General features: G+C 44.3%; 1 protein-coding gene across 1 annotated transcript in view; it reads right to left on the bottom strand.

The window, feature by feature from the left end:
• LOC121288298 (rho guanine nucleotide exchange factor 4-like) overlaps nt 1-20,685 on the bottom strand; it is a 486,453-nt gene extending 465,768 nt beyond the window's left edge. The window contains exon 1 of the mRNA XM_041206830.1: nt 20,038-20,685. Within this exon, the coding sequence (XP_041062764.1) occupies nt 20,038-20,226 (189 nt within the window). The 5' untranslated portion in view covers nt 20,227-20,685. The remainder of the gene's footprint in view (nt 1-20,037) is intronic.
• Between the last annotated feature and the right edge of the window lie 3,891 nt (nt 20,686-24,576).

Consider the following 24,576-nt stretch of genomic DNA (forward strand, 5'->3'; position numbering starts at 1 on the left):
GAAGAAGAGTGGAGAATTCTTCCAGTATCTTGGCCATTGCTCCTCCCTTAGCCAGCACCACTGAGCATGAATTAGCTGGAAACTCATTTAATTGCCTTTGTACAATCTTACTATGTATCAAATTGTTGCTGCCTTAGCCCACACAACAATGACTGCATGTCAAAGTTATTCACACAAAGGACTTTGGGATGTTTTGCAAACCTGATAAAGTGCTATATAAGTGCAAGGCTTATTTCCTTAACTGTTTTGTCCTTTTGGTGTGAATAAATGTTGTAAGTTAATCTATTTTTGTAAGAGAATGAATAGTCCTGAACTTGCATTCTTCATTGATTTTTCGCTTGTTTTTAGGAGGCATTGGCAATAGTCCAGCTGACTAACAGTTTTTCATTTAGATGAACCACGACTAGCAGTTTATTAAGGAGGAAATAGAAGTTGTTGTGCAACAGCAAAGCAGCTTTATTACAGTGTTTTTCATCATTGTTTAGGTTGTTTAGTATTTGATAGTGCAGAGGGAAATGATTCAATCTGTATAGGGCTGTTTAAATAAAAATTCAAACTATGTGACATTATTTTAATGGCTTATAAAGAATTCAATCCTTGTCTCATAGCACATGAGCACAACACACAGCCATCCTGAATGAATTAGCCTCTGTCATAGATGGAGGCTTTATCAATGTGATTAATAACTTCTATTCTAAAGGTTGAGAGCTTGTTTTCCATAGAATTATGCCAGTGTGTATCTTTTAGTTGGCCCATAGATCAATGTCAATCTGACTGATGAATCTTAATATGGGCAACTCATAAACATGGTGCTGCCTGATTCCAGTTAGGCAATCTTTCCAGTCATATGTTCACTGCTTTGGATCAAGTGAAGCTTTTCATAAAGCACTTCGGAAGTGGCACCTGCGGAATTCACAGTGGATTTGAAGGACACTGGGATTCCTAGGTCGAGTTAAAAGAGTTCTGTTTGTATGAATTGAACCACGATAATTGATGCAAAATATCCACCACGCATTTGGAGAAAATCACAGGCACTTGATGTAAGCATTGAGCTGTAGCTTCCCACCATGAAGAATCAGACCCTATCCCAACAGAGAGATTAGATAGAGCGAGGTTTATTACCTTTGACTTTGCAGATCAATGAATTTGTCACTTTATTTGATGATTGTTGCAGAATGACCTCTGGTTAATAGCATGACAAGGCAGCCATCTGCCCAGACAGAATTTAATCTATTGAGAGTGATTTCTTTCCTTCTCCACTCCATACCCAACAAAAAATTCATTCTGCTCCAACGCCAGTTCCAGTACTGTGAAGCACTTTAAATAGTTTCCCATGAGAAAGGAGCATGACTTTGATGATGTTTTAAGCATTACGCATGACTCAAAATAACATGAGGAACAAGAAGGGTTTCTTAGCTTGGGGCATAAAAAGACGGACGCTTTCTCCTATGTTACACTAGTAGGGGAACGTAAAATTCTGCCCATGTGCTGCTGTGCTCTCCAATAATGCTTCTCAGTTGCATTAAGTTTTTGTTCTGTTTGTTGGCAATCTGAAGAATTGTAGGTACAAATCCAACTGTGCCCATTCTATTTATAGTATCAAATTTCTCGATTGTTTGTTAACTGACTTTTAAAGTTTCTATATAAATCATGCACTCACTTCATTCTCCCCACCTGCCCCTGATTAAGTCAGGAGGTGAGGCTACATCACCTATGAACCATTCCTCAGCTCAGATATTCTACAAAACTGAAAACGTGGCCACAGGTAAAATTCTTTGAGGATTTCCCAATGAAGTGATATTTGAAATTCCGCATATGGAAATATTTATTCGTTTTTTTAAAAGATTTTTTATGGTGCAGAAACTTTGCCCGTGTGCACTTGGCAGGAAACTCATCTCAGGAGATTTTGATCCCCATCTTGGGACGCAATCTGGTTTGTATAAATTGTGCCGTTAATTCTTGTTGCATTTACTTGCTAGGTGATTTCATGGAGGCAGGTTTAGTCCACTATTTGAGGCAGTGATAAAAGTCCTCTAATATTAACAGGATTCCGGTTTTAATTGAGGGCCTTCACTTCTGCTATGAATCCTGAGATAGTCCACCTCAATAGCTTCAAAGGAAGTCACCTACTTGCAGCCCCTACAGATTGTGGAGAGAAGGATTATCAGCTTTTTGCTTCCACTGGGTCACACCTGGAGTACTGATGTTCTGGTCAGCGCACTACAAAAGGGATGCACTAACACTGGGCAGAGTGGCGAGCAAGGACACCAGAACAATTTGAAATGTGACAGAGGTTAATCCTGGAGGAAAGATTAAAAGAGCTCAATGTGTACCAAAAGGAAGGGTTAAATGGGTGATTTAGTTGAAGTATTTTTAACATGACACACTAGGTGCAAAGGACAAAAGTAAAATCAGTGAGAAAAAATACATGTGGAATAGATTTTGGAAGGAATTCTTTCACAAAATTCGATGATCAATGTTTAGAATCAATTTCCATTCAAAGAGACATTGACTGTAGAGACATTAAGAGACCATCTGATCCTGTTAGAAGTGTTCGAATCCTTGAATTTTCTCTTATAAAGTGAACAGCATTAAGCAAACAGGCAGTAACAAATGTGGCAGATTTCCACTCTCCATTATTCCTAATGAAGTTGCAGTCATGAGTACAAGCAACCACAAAGGAAATCTCTTTCTTCACTTGCCACCTTCCCCATGCCTTAATATTCAGAGATGTATATCAAAAAGGAACATAGGAAATAGGAGCAGGAGTAGGCCATTCAGCCCCTCAAGCCTGCTCCACCATTCAACTAGATCATGGCTGATTTTATTTCAATGCATTTTCCTGCACTATCCTCACATTGATATCTTTAACTAGAAATCTATCTCTGTCTTGAACATACTCTATGGCAGCCTTCTGGGGCAGAGAATTCCTAAGGTTCACCACCTCCTGAGTGAAAAAATTCCTCCTCATCTTGGTCCTAAATGGCCTGCCTCATATTCTGTGTTCCCTGGTTCTAGGCCCCTCAGCCAGGGGAAACATCCTTCCTACATCTACAGTATCAAGCCCTGTAAGAATTTTGTATGTCTCAATGAGGTAAAGTAACATTGATTCCAACAGTGCATTCTCCAAAATAAATACTCTCCTATTAACATTAACTGAAAAACTCCCACAAGGTTACTTCTGTTTCCATGACTATTTGTGGGACATTGTATTTCCGCACCAAACAGATTTAGTTTCCACATCTGTCATCTCTTGAGTGCCATCGAAGTATTATGATTTCACAAGTCTCACTGGCACACTGGAGCACTCTACACTTAGCTTCTCTATGGAAAGTGCTTTATAAGGTCAAACAGAACACTCTGCAGGTTACTGATCCTCACAGCAAAGCTCTAAAGATTAAATCATGTCTCTCTGTTAACCTCATGTTCACATCATGGTTATGTAATGAACAGTGGGGATTGTGGGGTGTGAGGGACATGGGTTTATCCTGATTCTATAAGGTAACTTGGTTCACAGTTTCTGTGTTGTACATCTGTCATCACAAATGACCCTGCTGTTGGAAGATTGCATGGTTACTGGGGAAGTGTGTGTGCATACGATTGTATTAGGAGTGTTGGTGTATTATAGAGACTAATATGGGATAAGTTGAGGCATCCAGGCAAACTTTGGGTTTATTTTGATGGTGTTCACTCGATCAAGAGAATTATTTCATGCATAGAGCTGTCATATAGTACCTCACATCTTGAGCACAACACCCTCCAAATGTCATCATTATTATCTCCTCATGTTAGGGATTGTATAGTGTAAACAAAATGCTCCTGTAAATGTTTTGTAGAATTACAGGTCGAGTATCGTTTATCTGAAACCCTTGGGCCCGATTGTGTTTCGGTATTCAGATATTTTCTGTTTTTGGATGTGATATAGCTACCTTATATAGGGTAGGCCTAGGCCTAGTCTAGCTATAGTCAATAAATACTAAGTTGTTTCTTCATTTGCCAACTCTCTCATGGTGAAATAAAAGCATAAAAGCAATAAATAACCAGAACAACAACACAAAGGAGTGTCTGAGTGAGACTATAAACAGTTCAGAAAAAAATGTTTGGTTTTTAGATGTGTTCGTTTTTCAGATGTACGAATCAAGGATATTCGACTGTACGTAGAAGATACAGCACAGAAACAGGCTATTTAACTCAATTGCTCTATTTATTGTCCATTCTAGTTTCTTCCCGTTCTATTGCAACCTATGAGCATATCCTTCTATTCCTTTCTTCTTCACAAACTTATCCAGCTTCCCCTTAAATGCAAGTATGCAATTTGCCTCAACTATTTCATGTAATCATAAAGTAAAAGAAACGTTAAATTAAGTGTTAGCATCAAATTTGTTGGACATTTTGAAAGTTAGAAATTGGAAGCAGGCAGGGCTGCAATTTATGCACCTCGAACGCTGACCTTCTTAAACTACTGGAGTGCGTCTGGTGGAAGTACTCCCACAGTGCTGTTAGGTAGGGAATTCCTGGATTTTGACCCAGTAGCGATGAAGGAACAGCATTATCGTTGCAAGACAAGGTGGTGTGTGGTGTGGAGGGGAGCTTGTAGCTGGTGGTGTTTTCCTCTACCTGCTGGCCATGTTCTTCTAGAGGTGGTTGTTTTGGGAGATGCTGTTGAAGAAGGTTTGGCATGTTGCTGTGAACATTTTGATGTATTTTTTTGCATTTATGTGCTGGGCTTCTCCACTATTGAAGATTGGGATGTTTGAAAACTTCCTCCTCCTCTTGTTCATTGGTTAATTGTCCACTACCATTCACAGCTAGATGTGGCAGGACTAAAGGGCCAGGACTTTTAGGATGGCAGTATTTCCCTACCCACAATCCGAAGAATGGAGAACACATCCCCACTGATACTGCCTGCCCCACAGCCACTTAACACTCCAACAGGCATTAATTGGCTGGAGATGGGACTTCCGCCCCTCACTCAGGAGGATGTCATGCCTGAGAGAGTATCTGGCCAATCTGATTAGCTAGCAGCTCTTTAGTCCCAGCAGCACCAAAAGCTGCAATGGACAGGACTGGGACTGCATGCAGTCCCCAGAGCCTAAGTCCCGGTGCTCTGACTGGTCCCCAGTTGAGGTCCCCCAATTTGTATGATCCTGGACGAGATACCACAAATTGTTAACTTCCCAAATGGGACCCCAATTTTGTTGTGCTCCCATGTGAGGAGGAATGAGTTGGATCCCCTTCTTTATTCAACACCTTTGGTTGCTTGCAACAAGATTAATGTAAGAGTGATCCCTTCCCTCATGGATACCCATTTTTAGTCCAAATGTACTTATGATTCAGAAGTAGCCAATTCAACCAGACTTTCTTGAGTCAAAGAAAGAGTAAGTTTATTAGTTATTAAAAACCTAAGAAAAAGTAATAAAAACACAATGCACATACGCACGGATCAGAAAAGAGAAGTTAAGTCCAGAAATAAGCATTAAAATAGATATACGAATCAGTCTTGGCTTGTCTGTGAGAAGTAGATGGCAAAACGCTGTAACTGTTAAGTTGGGTGATTCCGGTAGAGCTGATTTTAGCAGTTGAGCAGTTGGTTTGGAGATACTTGGCTCTGCAGGTTAGCTGAAGGAGCTGTCCTTTTTTTTTTGACTGTGGCTTTGCTGAATTGCCTCCAGCCACAGAGAGAGAGATACTTTTGCCTGCAAGCTGCAGGGATGCCTAGTTGATGTTCTTCTGCTGTGATCCTCACAGCCCACACTACCCCACCAGAAGTAGAACACACAGATCAGGTTTGCAGCTGGATTTTTAACCCAGTTTCTTGTGTATTCCTGGAAGGGAAAAACAAACAGGTCTTTCTCCCAGAATCTGTTTTCCTCCAACTCAGACCATTTCCACATTCTGAGATATAACTCAACAGGAGATGGTTTCTGCTACGATGTAGTAATCAGTCTCCATTGCCTCTGCAATGACAGGGGATTAAAGTTCAGCCTTTTGCATTGCATTTCTTCCTTTCAAGTGTCTCTGTCTGAAGTGGGACTTAGCACCTTTTTATGTGCGACATTCCATGTTCTCTCTGGGCCAGTCAATCAAGTATAATCCACATAGGAATTTTCCAGAAAATGGCTACTTTACATCTTCAGCCAGCCTTTGCTTGTATGTCTTTTTTTAAAAAAAACACCTTACTTAAAAGTTTTAATATGCTCATAAGTAATTCAGGACTGTGATCCATTGTTGTGACACCAGGATTCCAGGATCAGGTGAGCTTTGAAGGTCACGGGGCAGGGTGGGGTGATGAAGCCCACGGGGATGTGCAGAGTGGGATGGAGGTTTTGGTGGAGGTGCTGGGGAGGTTTGGGGAAGAGAAGACCCACAGGGGACACACCTTCTGTGGGCAAGGGGTGTGCCCCATGTTAAAATGAGGCTGCTGATGGAGGCACCACCCCCTCCCCGCCCCCCACACTTATGCCCGAAGCCTGAACATGGTTAATTTTCAGGCTTCCCCCACTATACCTGAACTCCTACTGCCAGCTTGAAAATTGTGGCTGGGTGGAGAATGACCCTCAAGTAGTCAATAATTAGCCGCTTAAGGGCTTCAATTGGGGCAAGGGAGAGCAGGCCGGCCGAGGCCTCAACCATCCAAGCTTAAACTTGCGGAGACGTCAGGGCAGATGGGATCCTGGTGGGAAAGTTATCCTAAATATCTTACGGTCCCCTGTTTTGCATCCCCCCACCTAAAAACTCACTAGTGGGGGAAGGTAAAATTCTGCCCATGATCTTTGATCCAATATGTTAATTGTGGGATAATTTGGCTTCATCTGTACCCTGCCACATTCACTGTTTAGCATGCACGAAATCCTGTGTTGTAGATTGACCAGGTTGACACCTCATTTCAAGGCACACCTGATACTGCCCTGGCACGTTCTACTACACTCCCCAAGTAACCAGAGTTAATCACTTAGCTTGATATAATGGTGATAGATTGACAGACCATGAGATTACAGATTATGGTGGAATACAATTTTGCTGATGCTGAAAACTCACCACACGTCATTAATCCAGACCCATTGGGTTACAGACTCCTAACTTTGATCTGAATTAGTGTCAAGGTAGTGCTACACAACTCAGTGCAAAGACTGTCTCTGTGGTGTTACATACAGATGCAACTGTGAAAGGTAGGTGAGGAGAAGGTCAAATAGGTTTTTCTCTCACATTAGTTCTCTCAACATCTACTGTTACGACCGGTCCCAGGCAGGGTCCCCCAATTTGTTCACTTCCCGAATGGGACCGCAATTTTGCTATGCTCCCGGGTGAGACGGAATAAGCTGGCTCCCCTTCTTTATTCAACCCCCTCGGTTGGTCGCAACAAGGTTAATTTAAAAAGGATCCCTTTCCCCGCAGATACCTTATCCCAGTCTGAATGTATTTATTCTTTTCAGAAGGAGCTAATTTGATCAGGCTTTCTTGAGTCAAAGAAAGAGTAAGTATATTAGTTACTAAAAACCTGAGAAAAATAATAAAAACACAACTGACATATGAACAGATAAGAAATGAGAAGTTAAGAATCCGAATTAAAGTTAAAAAAAGATGTATGAATCAGTACTTGGCTTGTCTGTGAGGTGCAGATGGCTGTTAAGTTGGGTGATTCTGGTCACTTTAGCAGTTTCACAGTAGGTTGGAGACATTTTGGGCAGAATCATCCCGGATTTGCATTAAGTGTGCTAGTGGGTGGGAAACACAATGCTTTACCCAACAGCCGCTATGGCGGCTTCTCACGCCACATCATCCTAAACTCGCCGCATTAATTATGCATTCCCAGGAAACATGCCATTTTCATGGTGGGTGGGCTGTTATTCGCCTGCCATGCCATCACCTCGCCACTTCATTCCACCGGGCACCATATTTAAAGTGCAGCCATGCGCACACCTCTCAGTGCTTCCAGCCCAGGACAGCTGTATGGAAGACATGGCTCCGAAAGGCAAAAAAACTGCAGTCCCCAAGTTCAATGACCAGTCCTTCGAGTGCCTTTTGGATGCAGTGGAGGCTCACTGTGATGTCCTCGACCCCTGCTCTGGCTGCAGAATGGGCAGCAACATTACCAATCTGGCTTGGGAAGCAGGAGCAGTGGTGGTCAGTTCCAATGCCCTGCAAAAGAAGACAGCCACCCAGTGCCATAAAAGGATGACTGATCTCCTTCGTTCCACCAGGGTAAGTCACTCTTCTCATCACTCCCAACTCACACACTCACAAACCCATCACACATCCACAGGGCCCTCACTCACTGCCAGTTCAAGGGACATTACCATTCATTCTCTCTCACTCACCTTCATTGTCCTCATCCCACCCATGGAACCACACATGTCAGGAATACTTACCATCTGGCCTAGCAGGCAACCTGCTTACACTCTGTCTATCTCTATTCATGCAGGACAAGCTGGCATATAAAAAAAGGGAGTAGTTGCAGACTGGTGGAGGAATGCCTGAAATCAAGGTCCACACGGACTTTGAAAACAGAGCCATCCAGCTGGCTGGCGATGACCGGGACCGGTCCTGTGCTGACAGTGAAGTCAGCGCTGCTGTACCAAGTGAGGGTCCAATAGTGCAACATCCATCAGACAACCATGCTATGAGTGATGTGTCTTGTTTCACAGGTCACTGCCACACACTAATAACTTCTTAGTTTTGCAGGCACATCTGCCAAGCAGCCAAGAGAGTTTACAACCCAGGGCCTCCAATCAAGCCCCAAGAGAAGCTCAGAAGAGGAATCAGCTGAAACCTTCCCTGAAGACCGGAGTGCTCAACCACACCCCTGCCACCAGCGCATTGACACACACCTTGGCGGGACCTAGTTTTACAGTAACGTTGGGATCACAATCTGGTGAGCACATCGCACTTTCTGATCCACAGCAAGCAGCAGCAGGGACTTCCCAGGCCCTCGGCACTTGGAGGACTGCTGGAAGCCAGAAATTTGATGAGTCCGAGTCAGATGAGGAGCCCGGACTTGGTCATGTCACAGCTGCTGGAGCTGCAAAGGCCAGCTAGGGAACATCAGGAAGGGATGTCTACTGCAGTCTTCAGGCTGCAAGGCACGATGGAGGAGTCGTCCACCTTCAGGCTGAGGTGATAGCGCCAGCATGCCAACGCACCAAGGTAAACACTGGTAGGGTGGAAGCCCGCCATGGAGACCTTGGTCTAGGATGTCACTCCTGCACAGGCTTAACTCCATCGCCAACTCCATACTTGGCCTCCAACAGTGTGTATGCTAGAGGGGTGTGGAGTGGCCAATCTCACTCCAGCTATCTCTTCTCCTCAAGGAGTCAGCCAGGGGCCCTTGGGGACACATAGGGAGGAGGATCAACAGGTGTATCCCCAGGGCCATCAATCCAGGTGATTCTGGGAGTGTCTGGCCCATCCGAGTTCCCACTTCATGTGACCCCAGCAGGTCCAGTTTGACAAGCAAAGGAGGGTACCACTGCCACACAGCAGGGCCCCAAAAGCAGGCCAGAGACCTCCAGGTCTCAGCTGTCTAGAGGACACCCGCCAAGTTCATCACAGACAGCTTGTGGTAATCAGCAGGCTGCCGCCACCTCTGCTGTGGATGTTGGGGGAGCATCAAGTCATAGAGGCAGGTTTAGGAAATTTAAGAAGCTGCAATTGCACAGCCTGGGCACAGGCACATCATTTGTACACACTGTTCACTATTGCAAATAAACTCCTAAGAATGTCTCCCTGTCCCTGGCTGAGCAGCGCTCGTGTTCCTCAGATGTGAAACCTTTCTGCACACGATAAAAGCAGGTGTCTCAGTCCAGGGCCTCTTCCCTGTGCTCTGTGCAGCCTTCAGACCAAATCCATGGTCCAGCCTCACACTCCCTGGACACATTACTGATGCCTGCACCTTGATGGTGCTTGTCATTGCTGCCAGAATGTAGTAAGCGGACGTCACAGAGTTCCATCATTCTCTCTGTGTGCTCTCAGCACCTTTAAGGTGGGGCTGGCCCCCATCTCTTCAGCATCTGTGACCACTGATGGTGTGCTCCTGAAGGGGCCAGGTGCTGAAGACGGACATAGGATCAGATGCTTTTAAAGTTTCACGGCTGCATCTCCATGACATGATCCTGATCACAGAGCGCAAGCGAGCTGCCCTGAGACAGACAGGAGTCAGACATTCTCAGAGGCTATGTGAAGATCTTTGGAGTGTCCTCACTGCATGTTGTCATCATCCTCCTGCAATTAAGCGATTATTGCGGACTGCACTGCGTCTCTATGACAGGAGCATTATCACAGAGGGTATTCGCGCTACCATAAGTCAGACTGCAGTCAAACATTTACAGATGTAATGTGAGGATCCATGGTGTCTCCTCATTGCATGTTGTCATCACCTCCACAAATCTAGCAGCTATGAGTGCCTCCCGAGTGCACCTGACTCATCTGGCCAATGCAAGGGCATAATCATCGTCATCATCACCTTTGAGGACCTCCTCACCCTCATCACTATCAGCATCCTCCTCATTGGAGGAGACCTCCAGCTCCTGCGTCTCCTCCTCAGCCAGCTCCTCTCCCCATTGCAGCGCCAGGTTGTAAAGGGTGCAGAGGCAACGACGATGCATAACACCCTCTGTGGACCATATTGTAGGGCTCCACCAGACCGGTCCAGGCACCGGAACCTCATTTTCAGCATCCCAGTGCTTTGCTCCACCAAGTTGCGAGTTACAGCATGAGCCTCGCTATACCTTCACTCTGCTGCAGTCTGAGGCTGCCGCATCAGCCACATCCTGTGCGGGTAGCCCTTGTCCCCTAGGAACCATCCATGCAGCCTCTGTGGACCCTGGAAGACGTCAGCGATCTGTGACCGACTGAGAATGTAGGAGTCATGCAAATTTCCTGGAAGCCGTGCGCAGACCTGCAGCATGCATTTGTGGTGGTCATACAACAGTTGAATATTCAGTGAATGGAAGCCCTTGTGGTTGACATAGTTGACCCCTTGTTGTGATGGAAATCTGAACATCACATGAGAGCAGTTGATGGCACCCTGCATCTGTGGGAAACCTGAGATCTGAGCAAATCCAATCACTCTTGCATCCTAGCTCTCTTGGTCCCAGGCAAAATGCACAAAGTTGTGTGCCCTTGCGAAGGTGGCATCCAAGAGCTTATGGATGCATTTGTGGATGGAGGCTTGCAATATTCCACAGAGGTCTGCTGTGGAGCCCTGAAAGGAACCACTGGCGTAGAAATTGAGCACCGCGATCACTTTCACAGCCACTGGCAGTAAATGCCATCCATGTCCCCATGGTGCCAAATCCTCCAGTAGGTGGCGGATGTGAGCAGCCTAGACATGAGCAGTCTTCAGCAACACTGCTTGTCAATCATCTGCAGGAAAGAAAGGCAGTGTCTATAGACCCGGGTCTAGCTAGGTAACAACCAATGATGCCTCACCGTGGCTCTTCAGCAGCGTATGCAGGGGCCCCAGCACCCATCTTCCTGAGGGTGTTGCTCCTCCCTCTGTGCAGCCAGGCGCCTCCATCACTCTCTGCTCCATCATCTCTCCCCTCTGTATGCCACAAGGTGGGGAGGCGGTAGGCAGTGGCGTAGTAGTATTGTATGGACTTTGCTGGACTTGTATTCCAGAAACCCAGGGTAATGCTCTGGGAACCTGGGCTTGAATCTCACCATGGCAGATAGTGGAATTTGAATTCAATAAAAATCTTGAAAAGTCTAATGATGACCATGAAAACCATTGTTGTAAAAACCTACCTGGTTCACTAATGCCCTTTAGGGAAGGAAATCTGTCGTCCTTATCTGGTCTGGACTATATGTGAATCCAGACCCAATGCCCTCTGAACAAGGGCAATTTGGGATGGGCAATAAATGCTGGCCTATCCAGCAATGCCCACATCCAAAGAATAAAAAAAAAATTCAGCTAGTTCACCAGGCTCCATGCTCCTGATGTACTCCTCCTGCAGGATGAAAGAGAGAGACGCGTGGGTTAGCTTGGATGTTCTAAGAACCTCTCCTAGTTAAGTCTAAAGGCCCCTTAATGAATCCTAGAGAGTGCTGGCCACTACTTGGATGGCCAAATCATAGTGCACTGCATGACTGCCTGAAATGCCAACCACCTCCACCCATTCCACCTTACTGATTGGCAGCAGCTTTGTCCATTGGACTGCATGCTCTGCTCTCAGCTCAGGCACAGGCATTTTCCTAACCCACACTGCAAGGCTTCACTGTTAGCTTGAATCATGGGGTAGACTGGTCCAAACCAGGATGCTGACATTGCAAGGGGCTGTGAGCACCTCCATCAGTGACTGCTCCATGGCCAGCTTTAGCAAGGAGATTGTATGACATGCCCTGTCATTCCAACTGTTCTGCCGTCCATTAAAATGCTCATTAGTTTTCAACCTATGCCCAAGGAGTGAAAAGCTCTTGGAGCACTTGGTAACACTTTTATGCCTTTGCTTTGCTTTAGTGGGCAGATAATCTAGAGGCCCGACTCCAATCATATCAATGTGGCTACGTTTGAACTGTCTCACCTGCAGTGAAATGGTCGCTTTATACAAGGTGTCCCTAACGTGTGGCCACCTCCCTCCCCCCCCAACCCACACCTGCTTTTGTACTACCTTCAACTGCAGGGCAGCCCTTGCCACCTCCCCCCACCGCCACCATCTCCCACCCAAAACCCCTCACCCATAGGGTAGCCTTTTTCCCCACCCCCAAGTCACCTCAGTCACAGGGCAGCTCTTGCCCCAACCCCTCCAACGAGCTTCAACCTTGAAGTCCAACAGGCGACCGAGGTGCACATTGCACAACGTTCCTGTGCACTCACCTCCAAGTTCCCCTCAAAGTGCAGTTGCCAAGTGCACGCCTTATATATGCTGTTTGTAACATGTCAATGCGCAATCACGGATTATCCAGCAGGGGTGGATGATTCTGGCGGGCTGGTGCTATAATGATATGCAGTTGTATTACAATGAGGTTCCAACCGTCCGATGGCAGGAAATGCGGCCTGCCATCAACGGGCCGAGTGGATGATCGCAAACTGGTTTCATGACATCATGAAACCGATTTCTGGCCTCCCTGCCATATTGTCTGCTCACGCCACCAAACACGCCTGACACCAGCAGGCATCGGAAATTCCGCCCTTGCTACTGCAGGATAGCTGAAGAATCTGTCCCATTTCCTTTTTGATTGAGGCTTCTGCTGAGCCTTGCCTCCAGCAACAAAGAAGAGAGTGATAGAGACTTCAGCACCAACTGCAGAGATGACTAGTTGGTCTTCTTCTTGCGTTCATACACACTGCACACCAGTACACACTGCACTGCTCTGCAGCTAGCTTTTTAACCTTTTTTTCCCTGTGTATTCCTGTAAGGGAAAAAAAACCCATGTCTTGCGTCCAGATTCTGTTTTCTTTCATCTCTGACTATTTTACACATTCTGAGATATGAATCAATAGGAGATGGTTTTTTGACACGCTGAGGTGTGGTAATCAGTTTTTTGTCTCTGCAACCACAGGAAATTAAAGTTCAGTCTTTTGCATCTTTCCTATCTCCCTTTTAAGTTCTTCTGCTTGAAGAAGGCCATGATGCGACATTCCATGTTCTCTCAGGACACGTCTGTCAGTATAATCCACATAGGAATTTTCCAGAATGTGCTCACTTTACATTATCAGCTCAGTGTCTTTGCTTGTATTTCTTTAAAAACATACAAGTCTTCCATAAAATGTTCAGTATGCCCTTAAGTAATTCGTGGCTGTAATCAGCTTTTCATGAAACTATCCTGACCCCAATCTGGCAGCTATGTCCTTCAGGAGTAATGCTACCTTGGAGTCTCCCACCCAAGGAGAGTGATCCAGGATGTTTGCTAGCATGTCCATTTCAATGAGTATGGCTTTGTAGGCCTGTGGGCCAGCTGTCCCCATTCCGCCATGTCACCAGATGTTAAGAGGAATTTGCAGTGTTGGATGGGCTGGGTCTGCCTTTGTTATGTTTGAGTTTGAATCCTAGGTAAATACTGAGTGGTCCACCTGGCATTATCCCTATTGAAATATTTTGTAGCAGTTTGACATAATTGAGTCACTTGTTAGGCCATTGCTGAGGGTCTCGAGTCACATTTACACCAGACCAAGTACAGACAGAAGGTATTAGTTCACTAAAGTGAACAAGTTGGGTTTGCAATAACATTCCTTCATGGTCACCATCACTGATCCTTTTTCTTTAAATTCCAGATTTAGTTAATTAACCAAATTGAAATACAGAAACCATGGTGGTGGGATTTGAACTCATGTCTCTAGATTACTAACCATTAGCATAATCACAATGCCACTCCTGCTATTCCTCGCTAACCTCATCGCTCACTCTTTCATGATTCTGCTGGTATTTATGATGTTTTCATATACTTTCCTCTCTCCCCCCAGTCTCTACTATCCCTATCAGTGTTTAGTTTTATTTAGTTTTAAACTATTGCTGTTACAGAAATCTTACTTATTTGCAAAATACCTCTCCATTACACTCTTCTGTTCTTTTTATGCTGAGCTCTGAAACTGTTTTGAGTATATTCACTAACAGATCAATTCTTTTAATTGAGGAAACCTTTATATTTTCATTGAACTTTAGCCATTGCAATTCTTCACAATGAGTTTTATTCATTAATTTAAATGAGGCAAATATTTAGAAGACAGGGTTGTGAGAATGGAATTGAAGACTAGCCACAAAAGCTTGTCAGCAATGTAAGACATTCTTCCCATCAGCTTGGGTTGGATTTGAACGCAGGTACCAAAGGTGAAGAGGCCATTTGCTAAGTTGCTGTTTCATCCAGTTCCAGCATCTGTTTTTTTTTAATCATTCCAATGTTAACATGCTGGTGTAACTAAACACTGCAGTTTCTCAGTCAGGCAGTATTTCATGGCTTTAGTGTAACCAGGGAATTTCATTGCAGTTCATCTGGAGGATTGATTCCATTTGTAATCCTTCGTGGCTGTAAGGAACCCTTGTTCACTGAATAGATAATCCTTCGGAGTTTGTGTTCCAGAGTGCATGAATACATTATTTTATACATTTCTGGATTTTTGGCATAAGCTGGCAGCTGTGTTTCTGTAGCAGCAAACAATATACCTAAGTGTTCTCTGGAATTTCACCAGGTAGCTTGTGAAGTATTATAGATTAATTGGAGAATTAATTAGGATAGCACGTGGAATTTTATATGCCTTTGTGTCTGTACGATTAGGAACATTGAAACATAGGAACTTGGAGTGGGCCATTCAGTCCTTTGGGACTGTACTGCCATTCAATTAGATCATGCCTCATCTGTATCTTAACTTCTTCTAGCTGCCTTGGCTCCATAATCTACTGAAAATCTTTTGAAATTTTTAAAACTTAAAGCTGTTGACAGTTAAAATATAAACTATGTAGTATAAATATGAGCTAAAAGGAGTTAGAAAGTGTTGGTGGGATTTACAAAGCAAGTTCACAAAATACTTTTCAAGTTTAGCTTTTGCTGTGTCCGACTACACTTGCAGAGAATGTATTAATAGATTACCAAGTGGTGAATAGTGGGCTTTGGCCAAGATTTCATATTCAAGGCTTGAAGCTGTTATTATTCCATGGCAACTGTGTAACCCTTTGACAGCAGTTTCTTTTTCAGTGACATAATAGGTTTTTCAAGCTAGTTAAGTTATTTATAGTAACAATCCGCAGAGGTTTATAGTTTAAGGACACATGGCCAGTGTTTTTTGAACTTTATAAATGATTGTAAGAGCTTACAAAGTGCCAGTATAAAGGATTACATTTGTTGTGTGTGTTCTGCTCATTTTACAAGAGTTACAGTTTACGGAAATATTTGTAACTTCTTATTATGTCACAAGTGCTTCTTCTTAGTTTTGTTAGGATGTAGTTTGCTTTCCATTTACGGCAGTTATGGCAACTCCTAGAGTTGCTACTTTTTTTTTGGAAACCTAGAAGTATAATTTTTGTCCAGCAGTTGCATCTTCTCTCCCCACCTCCGCTAATGATTTCACTGAAGCACAACATACTCAGTAGTTTGTTTTACTGTTCCATAACTCTTTGTCACTGCTTTATAAAACATTCAACTTTAATACCGGGACTCTGATTTTAACTGCCATCTCCCCTGCCCTGGCACAAATCAGGCAGTGGGGGCGCTTAAAATGAGAGGATTAGTACTACCTGGTACTTGGTATGGTTTCCCCCTGTAATCTCCCATCAGCAAGCTTTCACAGGAGGTGCATAATGAGTGCAATCAATGGCCACATTAATTTAAAACGTTCAACAGATTTTCCTTAAATGAATCCTTAGAGGGCATGGAGATTAAAGTTTGTGGAAGATTGTTCCGCTACTTAATTGTTCTTGAGGAAAAAGGAGGCAGCAAAGGAAGCACATTGGAGTGTATACAGTTGGAGCTGTTAGTTATGAACTCTTTGAACACGGTCATTTTGGGGCTTAATGAACTGCTTAGAAATATTTAATTGTTCATTCAAAGTTTTATGGAGGCACTTCAACCTATGGGTTTTCTTTGGTTCTGGAGACTGTTCCAGCCTAGTGATGTGACTAACCAGGAGACACTAGAATCTCATAAGTAATTGTTTGCAACAAAATGAGCTGCCGGGCTTTGAATTTTCTCAAGGAGAATAATGTTTTTAGCAGTATATGGGCCCCAAGCGGCTATGCTGGACTCTAAGTGTGGCCTAACCAATGTCTGGTATGGAAGTTCTTTTACTCTAGTTGAAAAGTGATGGAAGTTCCATTTCACAAACACAAGCATTTTGGATGCCTTAGAGGCTGCGTGTTGACTTTGCATATTCAACTTTAAATTATCTTGGATGTGATTACTAGGTAACGGCATTCTTTAGCAATATTAAGGGGGGAATCATGCATTGTGTGGTTGAGTGCTGATGATTGACTTACCTTCTCTGATCCTGCAGATTTCTCTACAGACTTGAGTGTTAGCCTGCTCTTTTGAGCAGAAAACCTCATCCATGCTGGCAGGATCCGCTTTAAACATACTGATCAGGATCTGCTGATCCTTCACCCCCTCCCCACCAGCTTTCTTACCACTTATTTGACTGCTGGGTACTGATCCCAAGGGACCCCAGCTCAGCCTCCTGCCTGACATTTTCTTTTCCCGCCTCTGGCCAGGTGGTGTGCTTGGCTGGGTTTGGGTGGTGCTTGATGTTATGGTAATGAAGTGCAGTTGTTCAGATCAGCAGGGCCTCCACACTCCTGCACTCTCCATGTGCACCGCTCATTACAGGCTCATGGCACTTCCACACCTATGCCTCTCACCCTGCTCCACACCAATTGAAACCAGGGCCAGTATCTTGAAGAAATGCTTCCATTTAGCTTAGTGTTTGACTAGCATTTGTAGGAGTAAATGTTTGCCTTCACAACCTGGAACTCACCTGGTTTTCATCCCATTGCAATAAATAGAAAGAAATCACTGCAGAACTCATCAACCGGGCTCTATAAAGGGTGGGGAATCTATACAACCCTCCAGGTGGTGAAGACAGAAATTTACCATGTACTTAATCTACAAAGAACATAATAGTCCCAAAAGGCTGTCTGTTTAATCTGTGTATTATGTACATGTCATTACATGCATATGGTACTGTTGACTTTGACTAAGAATGATTCAGGACAGCTTTCATTTCATTTGAAACATTTGCAGGAGGATAAATGGATTAAGGGTTGTTGTCTTTTATCATTCAAAGTCTACAGACTACGTATGCCGATGATAATATGGTATAATTATACACACTGCGGTAAACCTGCAATGCATACACTGCAATGTAGAAGGTTATGGCAGTGCAATGGTTATATTTGTGGACTGGTACTCCACTGAGAGCGAGAACAATAATCCAAAGAACATAACTTCAAATCCCACTGTGGCGATTTGAAAACTGAATTCAGTTTTAAAAGCCTGGAAATAAAATAAAAACTGGTATCAGTAAGAAGTCTCTATAAAGCTGTCGTATTTTCATTAAAAATGTTCACAAAAGTCCTTTTGAGAAGGAAATTTGCTGCTCTTACCTAGTCTGGTCAATGTTTGACACCAGTGCCACACCAATATAATGACTTTGAAGTAGCCTAGCTAACAACTCATAACAAACCAAAACAAGCAATTAAGGGATGGGCAATAAATGACAGCCTTGCCAGTGATGCCCACATCTTGAGAATGAATAAAAAATAAATTTGCTTTGTGCATTGGATATAGCAACATGTGATGCATATGGTTTAGAATGAGATTCGATAGGCTGATGCACTCACTGGGAACATTTAAACAATGTGGGCACAGAATTCCCTGGGGACTTGAGCCATTGGAATGACAGCAACATTTGGAGAGAGATGTGACAACATGGTCAGGAGACCTGATTCAAGTCAGAACCATTGCTCTTTTGTCTAGAATTAGGATCAAATTGCTTTGACACAAAAGCAAATATTTTTCCCTCTCTTCCAATTTTCTCACCTCCTCTCTGTAGACTGTTGGAATAGAAGGTATAAACACAGAAATGGCTATAATGCCTTTCCCAATTGGCCAGTCTTCATGTGTGAATCTAGGCTGCAACTATTACCAGCCTAGCTGACTGTGGAGGCATAATAATTTATCCTCTCTTGACAACTACGCATCTGGGAATCCTAGTTGATTCTTCATGTCTATCCAAGCTCAGGCACACTGAGGCCAATTGTAGTGCCACTACTATAGCCTGAGCTGAGATCAGTTACCTTGGACACAGACCAAGAATTGAACCTAGGATCTTTTTGCTCCAAATGATTAAAGTACAACAATGTTTACGGTTATTCAGGCAGTATCCATGATGTTCCTGACATCATCCATCACTGTGTTTACCTGGCACAGTCAGGTGCCATCTAGAGTCCAGACTGACTGTGCTTTAATAAATCTAAACTGATTTCAACTTTACTGATGCAAAAATGACCTTGAGTTCATTGCTGACTCTGATGCTATTGTGCTGTGTTATGTACTAAATGGAACACAATAAAAAGCAAGCACTGAGCCAAATTTAAACTGAAGAGGAGAAAACACATGAGGGCCACAAAAATATAATTAACAGCATAACAGATTTATAACAGCAAGCAAGTGTACTTTGCTTCCAGTATGCCATGTCTGATTTATGATTGATTTGGTCTTCCCCTACATAGTGTGAAAAATAAATTGTATTTACCACAGGGTGGAATTCTGTATTCCGACTTGAAAGTCATACTTAATGTCAACTGCAGCTCAGTTGGTAGCACTCTTATCTCTGAGTCAAGAGGTCATGGGTTCAACTCTCGTACACCACACTTGTGAACATAATCCAGCTTTACACTGGAGTGCAGCACTGAAGGTGTGCTAGACTGTTGGAGGTCTTGTTGCCCTCTCAGGCAAATGTGATAGATCCCATAAAAATTACCAAAGGGGCATTTTCCAGATGCTCTGCCCTACAATTATCCCTCAACCAGCAGCTAAAAACCAGCTGAGCTGTTTAGTATGTCATTGCTGTTTGTGAGACCATGCTGTGCACAAATTTTCCACCATGTTTCTTTAAAGTACAATAGTGGCTACATTTCCAAAGTACTTCTTTGGTTATAAAGCACATTGGGATGTCCTACAGTCATTAAATTCACTGTACAAATGTAGATCTTTCCTTATGTATATATATTCCAGCAAGGATTCACCAAGGCTCCTGAGACAGCACTTTCAAAACCCACGGCCACTACCATCTAGAAGGACGAGGGCAGCAGATAGATGGGAACATCACCACCTGGATGTTCCCCTCCAAGTCACTCACCATCCTGACTTGGAACGATATTGCCGTTCCTTCACTGGTCAAAATCCTGGAACTCCCTCCCTAATAGCACTGTGGGTGTATCTACACCACATGGACTGCAGCGGTTCAAGAAGGCAGCTCACCACCGCCTTCTCAAGGGCAACTAGGGATGGGCAATAAATGCTGGTCCAGCCAGCAAAGCCCACATCCTGTGAATGAATAAAAAAATTCAAACATCACAACATTCTAGTTCATAACATATTTAAAATTCCTACCTTGCAAAGAAGTACAAGGGCCCAATCTATGAGGTAGGCTGCCAGGCTCATTTTTGCCTTCATGTAGCGGTCAGGTAAACAGGATAGGTACATCCGATACAGGTTAGGCTCAACACTGGCTGGTTCCACGGATTCAGGCCTTCCACCATTATCTCTGTTCAAAAGATGCTGTCCAGAGCCTGCCTCCATTTTGATCCAAGATATTTTCGTCCCTATCCACAGTGATCGCCAATTGTCCCTCCGTTTAGCTTTTAGGACATTGGTGTATGCTCCCTTCTCAGAGACAAAAGCTCCCGAGTTCAAAATAAATTAGCATCTGCAGAATGATTTCTCTGATGAAAATTCAGCAGCATAATTCAACTCTCTGTAGAAACTAATTTGAATTGAAAACGAGAATTCAGTATCTATTTTAAACAGTCTGATGTATCCTCTGCCACAGACAGACTGCCCCTAGATAAATATAGTCATAGTTTAGCACACAGCAACTCAGGAATAGCAATTCCATTATTAGAAGAGGGGGAGTCATTCTTTTCATGCAAAGTTTTTGAAGCAATGTGTACAGTGGTTAAGCACAATAAGAGGAGAGAGGAACATATCCTGAGCCTTGTAAAGCGAACATTGATCCCTCGTTGCCTCACGTTACTTTAAACATGAATTTATTCACTTAAAGTTAGTCTCCTCAATACAGTCTGAATAGGTTGGTGATCAAACCATCTGCCTTGTTTTTCAAGTTTTACAGTGAGCTGCTGAGAGAAATTAAACAAATGCCTCGAAGTTTGCGGTACTAGCCAGACATGCAGTGACTCCTGCAGGCAGCATACTGCTGTTCACTTTCACAACAGGAAAAATAATGCTTCCTTTATTTTTTTGCAGAGATTGAACTCATCTCGTACAAAGACCATAATCCCCGCCACCCTGTCTCACCCACTTAAGTAAGTTACCTCCAGATGACTAGGCATCAGGTAGTTAGTCACTGACTGGTAAGTGATAAATTGCCTTGTCTGTTTTGTCCTCTCCTCTGTCTTTATGTGGTTTGATGTCTCTTGCTTTCCGTGACTGAGCTGCTTCTCCTTTTCACCAGAATTCAACTTAACTGAAAAGCCTGCAAGTTGCTCTAAATTCACCTCAGGAACTCTGGCACGTAGCAACCAAGCCCCCTGCAATGGAGACTTTTTTGTCTTAGTAGAGCAGCTTTTGAAATCCAATTCTTGCACTAACACCAGTCTTATTCCACTTGTTCAGAACCTTGCAACATGCCTCAAAGACAAATATTATCCACTTTGCTATTAATTTACTGGCCCCGTTTCAACCATTTGTAGAAAAGAGAGAGAGAGAGAGAGGGAGATCGCACTCTTAAGTCTGTATCATGCAGAGCAGAACCTCTTATGTCAAAACGAAAGGGGTGCCTCCCTCCTGACTATACTAATCCATTAAAATTAATAGCACTTCGCTTTCTTCTGCTTAGTGTGACCTTGTATTTTAAAACTTCAGTCCTGTGTTTCAGTGTGTTGTTTAGGTTTAACTGGGGTCTCTACATCTGTAACAGGTCATCGGGAACAGCTGGTGCGGTGGGGGATGGGCATGCACTCCAGCACCTTAACCCCCTGAGGTCTACACAGTGGCTTTTTTTGAACTGTGTGCGATACAGATTCCACAGTACAAGCATTCTTTCCTACCCTAATAGTGACTGATGGGCTTTGTTCTTATTGAGCACTTCACTGCAATAGGCACAGTGATACAAAGCCCCGGATTTTGAAGGCACAAGCTGTTTTGGCCCACAGTGTATTAGTCATGAATGTCACAAATCATTCCTTTGTTAAATCCTTAAATGACGATGGCCTCATTTATTCCTCAATTGACTCTTTGACAGCTGGGTTTCCTGAGAAATCAGTTGCATTAGGGCACATTGTGAGCATAAACCTGTTACATTACATATTTCCTGAAATCCAGGTGACCTAAAATGACAAGTTAAAGAAAATCTATTGAACATTGTGGAATCCTACAGTGAAATTATGCCGTTCATCCAACACAGCAAACAGAATCTAGGCCAGTTATAACCATTGAAATAATGACACACTTGGAGTTCTGAATAAATTCGACTTTCAATGACACCAACCTAAAATCTAAATCTGTCAAATCTAAAACTGGATCAAACAAGATAAAATGCTAGGTCAGTGGTGACAGTACAAGTGGAGGCTTGTCTCGTCTCATAAAAGTGGGAACAGCAGTTGTGCCATGCGGGAAGAGTAATGCATATATCTCAGTTTCAGTGCAGCTGGTGATTATTTTCCACTCACTTGCAAACTTAAATAGAATCCAGTTGCTTTTCCTGTCTCTGTATTTCTGTGTGTGTCTGTCTATTCGTGTGTGTTTTGTATGCCACAGGGCAACAAATGCGTGGATTTCCCTCATTACCTATAAGATTTCGGGTCTCTAGTCAGCTTTGCAGGTTCTCTTTAATCAGCTGACAGGGTGAGCTTTTGCCACAGAACTTATATGTGATGACACTTCATTGGCTAGCCCTTCCCGGTGTGCAACAAAATGTGCATGTCTGGTATTTGACGGAAACGTGAAGCAAGTAGCTAAATGCTATTTTTCACTTTGTCAGGCCAATTTTTATTTTCTGGTAAGTGAATTCTAACCTCTTCCCTGCAGCCCCTAAAGATGGCCGTGATGCCTCAGCTGGGCAGTTTGAGCTGTGTGAGATTGTACTGGAGCAAATATAATTCATGACAGTCAGTGAACTTGTCATGCAGCCATTGTAGCCACCTTCTAATGCATCTTATCACTCTACATCACAACGCTTTGATGTCCCAATATGCTGCAAACTATTCAATTTCTGTTCATTTCCATTTAAATCAGATAGAACCGAATGCTGCATGAATCTGTGACAGATGCAATCACACTATCGCAAAATATTATCGCAGACTTAAAAATCCAATTTATGACAGCACAAGAATGGTATAGTAACATCGTGTGTTGGAGCAATGGGACATGGGATTGTGCCCCTTGATTAGTGACCTGGCTGACCTGCGGAGGATGCGCGAGTGCCAGGAGGCCTACTCTGCCGTGTCTTCTGCCAGGATCAGCTGGGGTAAATGTTCTGGGCTCCTGGTCGGTCAGTGGCAGATGGGTCTCCTACCCGAGGAGCTCAGGCGTTTCACCTGCAGCAGGACCAGCCTCCTCTACCTGGGTGTCCACCTCTGTCCTGCTGAGGAATCCTGGCCGGTGAACTGGCAGGTCTGGAGGCCAAAGTCACTACTCGCCTGTGGCTCTGGACAGGACTGCACCAGGTGCTGTCTTACTGGGGTTGAGTTCTGGTCAAAAACCAGCTGATTGCCGTCATATTGTGGTACCGGCTGGTCACTTTGACCTCTCCCCCGGACTTTGTCACAAAAATCCAGAGAATGCTCATCGGCTTCTTCTGGAACAAAAAACTGCACTGGGTCGCTGCTGAGGTTCTGAGTCTTTTGCTTAGGGAGGGCGGCCAGGTGTTGGTGTACCTACCCACCCAGCTGGCGACTTTCTGCCTTCAGGCCCTGAAGTGACACCTTTACATCGAGCCCCCTCCTAGATGGTGTGCCCTGGCGATGTATTTCTTCCGCCAGGTGCATGGCCTGAATTATGATGTGCAGCTCCTGTTTATAGACCTGAGGGGTCTGCGTGGCTCCTTGCCGGCGTTGCCCGTCTTTTACCAGGACCTGATCAAAGTCTGGAACATGGTCACCTTGCAACGCAGCTCTCTGTCGACAAGAGTAGCAGCTATCGTCAGAGAGCCACTGCTCAGGAATTCGCCCCTCTGTCCTTTTCAGTGGCTGGCAGAGGGGAGGGCTGTGGCTGCTGGGGTGACCAGGATCGGGGGCATGCTGGGTGGTGGAGGAATGGGCTGGATGCTTCCACAGGAGTTGGCGCATTGCACGTCCATGGACATCCGGCTCATGGCCAATGCCATTCAAGACTTCAGGATGGTTGTGCTTGGCCCCAACGTCATTCTAGGTCTCGAGGTGGCGCAGGTGCGTGGTGGTCTTCCATCTGAGCGCGCCCCTGTTTGGGCGGAATTCCACATTGGCCCCAAGCCCTGAACCCTCCCTCAGGACCTGGTGTCCTGCAACCTGAGCCACCTCACGAAATGCCCTCCATGTCCTTTAGCATGGCACGGAGGGGTTTCCTGTACGGGCTGCTGCCGCACACCCTTCACTCCTTTGCCCTCGCCCACTGCCTGGACACGCCCTGGCGTGTCTTGTTGCCATCCGGCAGCGGAGGTCCCCATTGGGGGACCCCTCTACGGAAGTGTCCTGCCGCTTCCCATTAGGAACCTGGGGTGGAGGGCTTTGCATGCAGCAGTCCCCTATAATCGCAGAATTATCTGGGATAGTTCTCAGACTATCTAGAGAGTACCCAAGATACCTCCCTTTTTGTGGCCTTGTGGAGTCCTTGGACCACATTTCTATAGGGCATTGTAGGCTGCACTCCCTTTTCAGTTATTTGAAAAACCTTTCATTAATGTTTTGTTTGTGCTTCAGCCCTACACTCCTGATC

The sequence above is a fragment of the Carcharodon carcharias genome, chromosome 2 (assembly GCF_017639515.1).
Source record: "Carcharodon carcharias isolate sCarCar2 chromosome 2, sCarCar2.pri, whole genome shotgun sequence".
In the NCBI taxonomy this organism is placed as follows: domain Eukaryota; kingdom Metazoa; phylum Chordata; class Chondrichthyes; order Lamniformes; family Lamnidae; genus Carcharodon; species Carcharodon carcharias.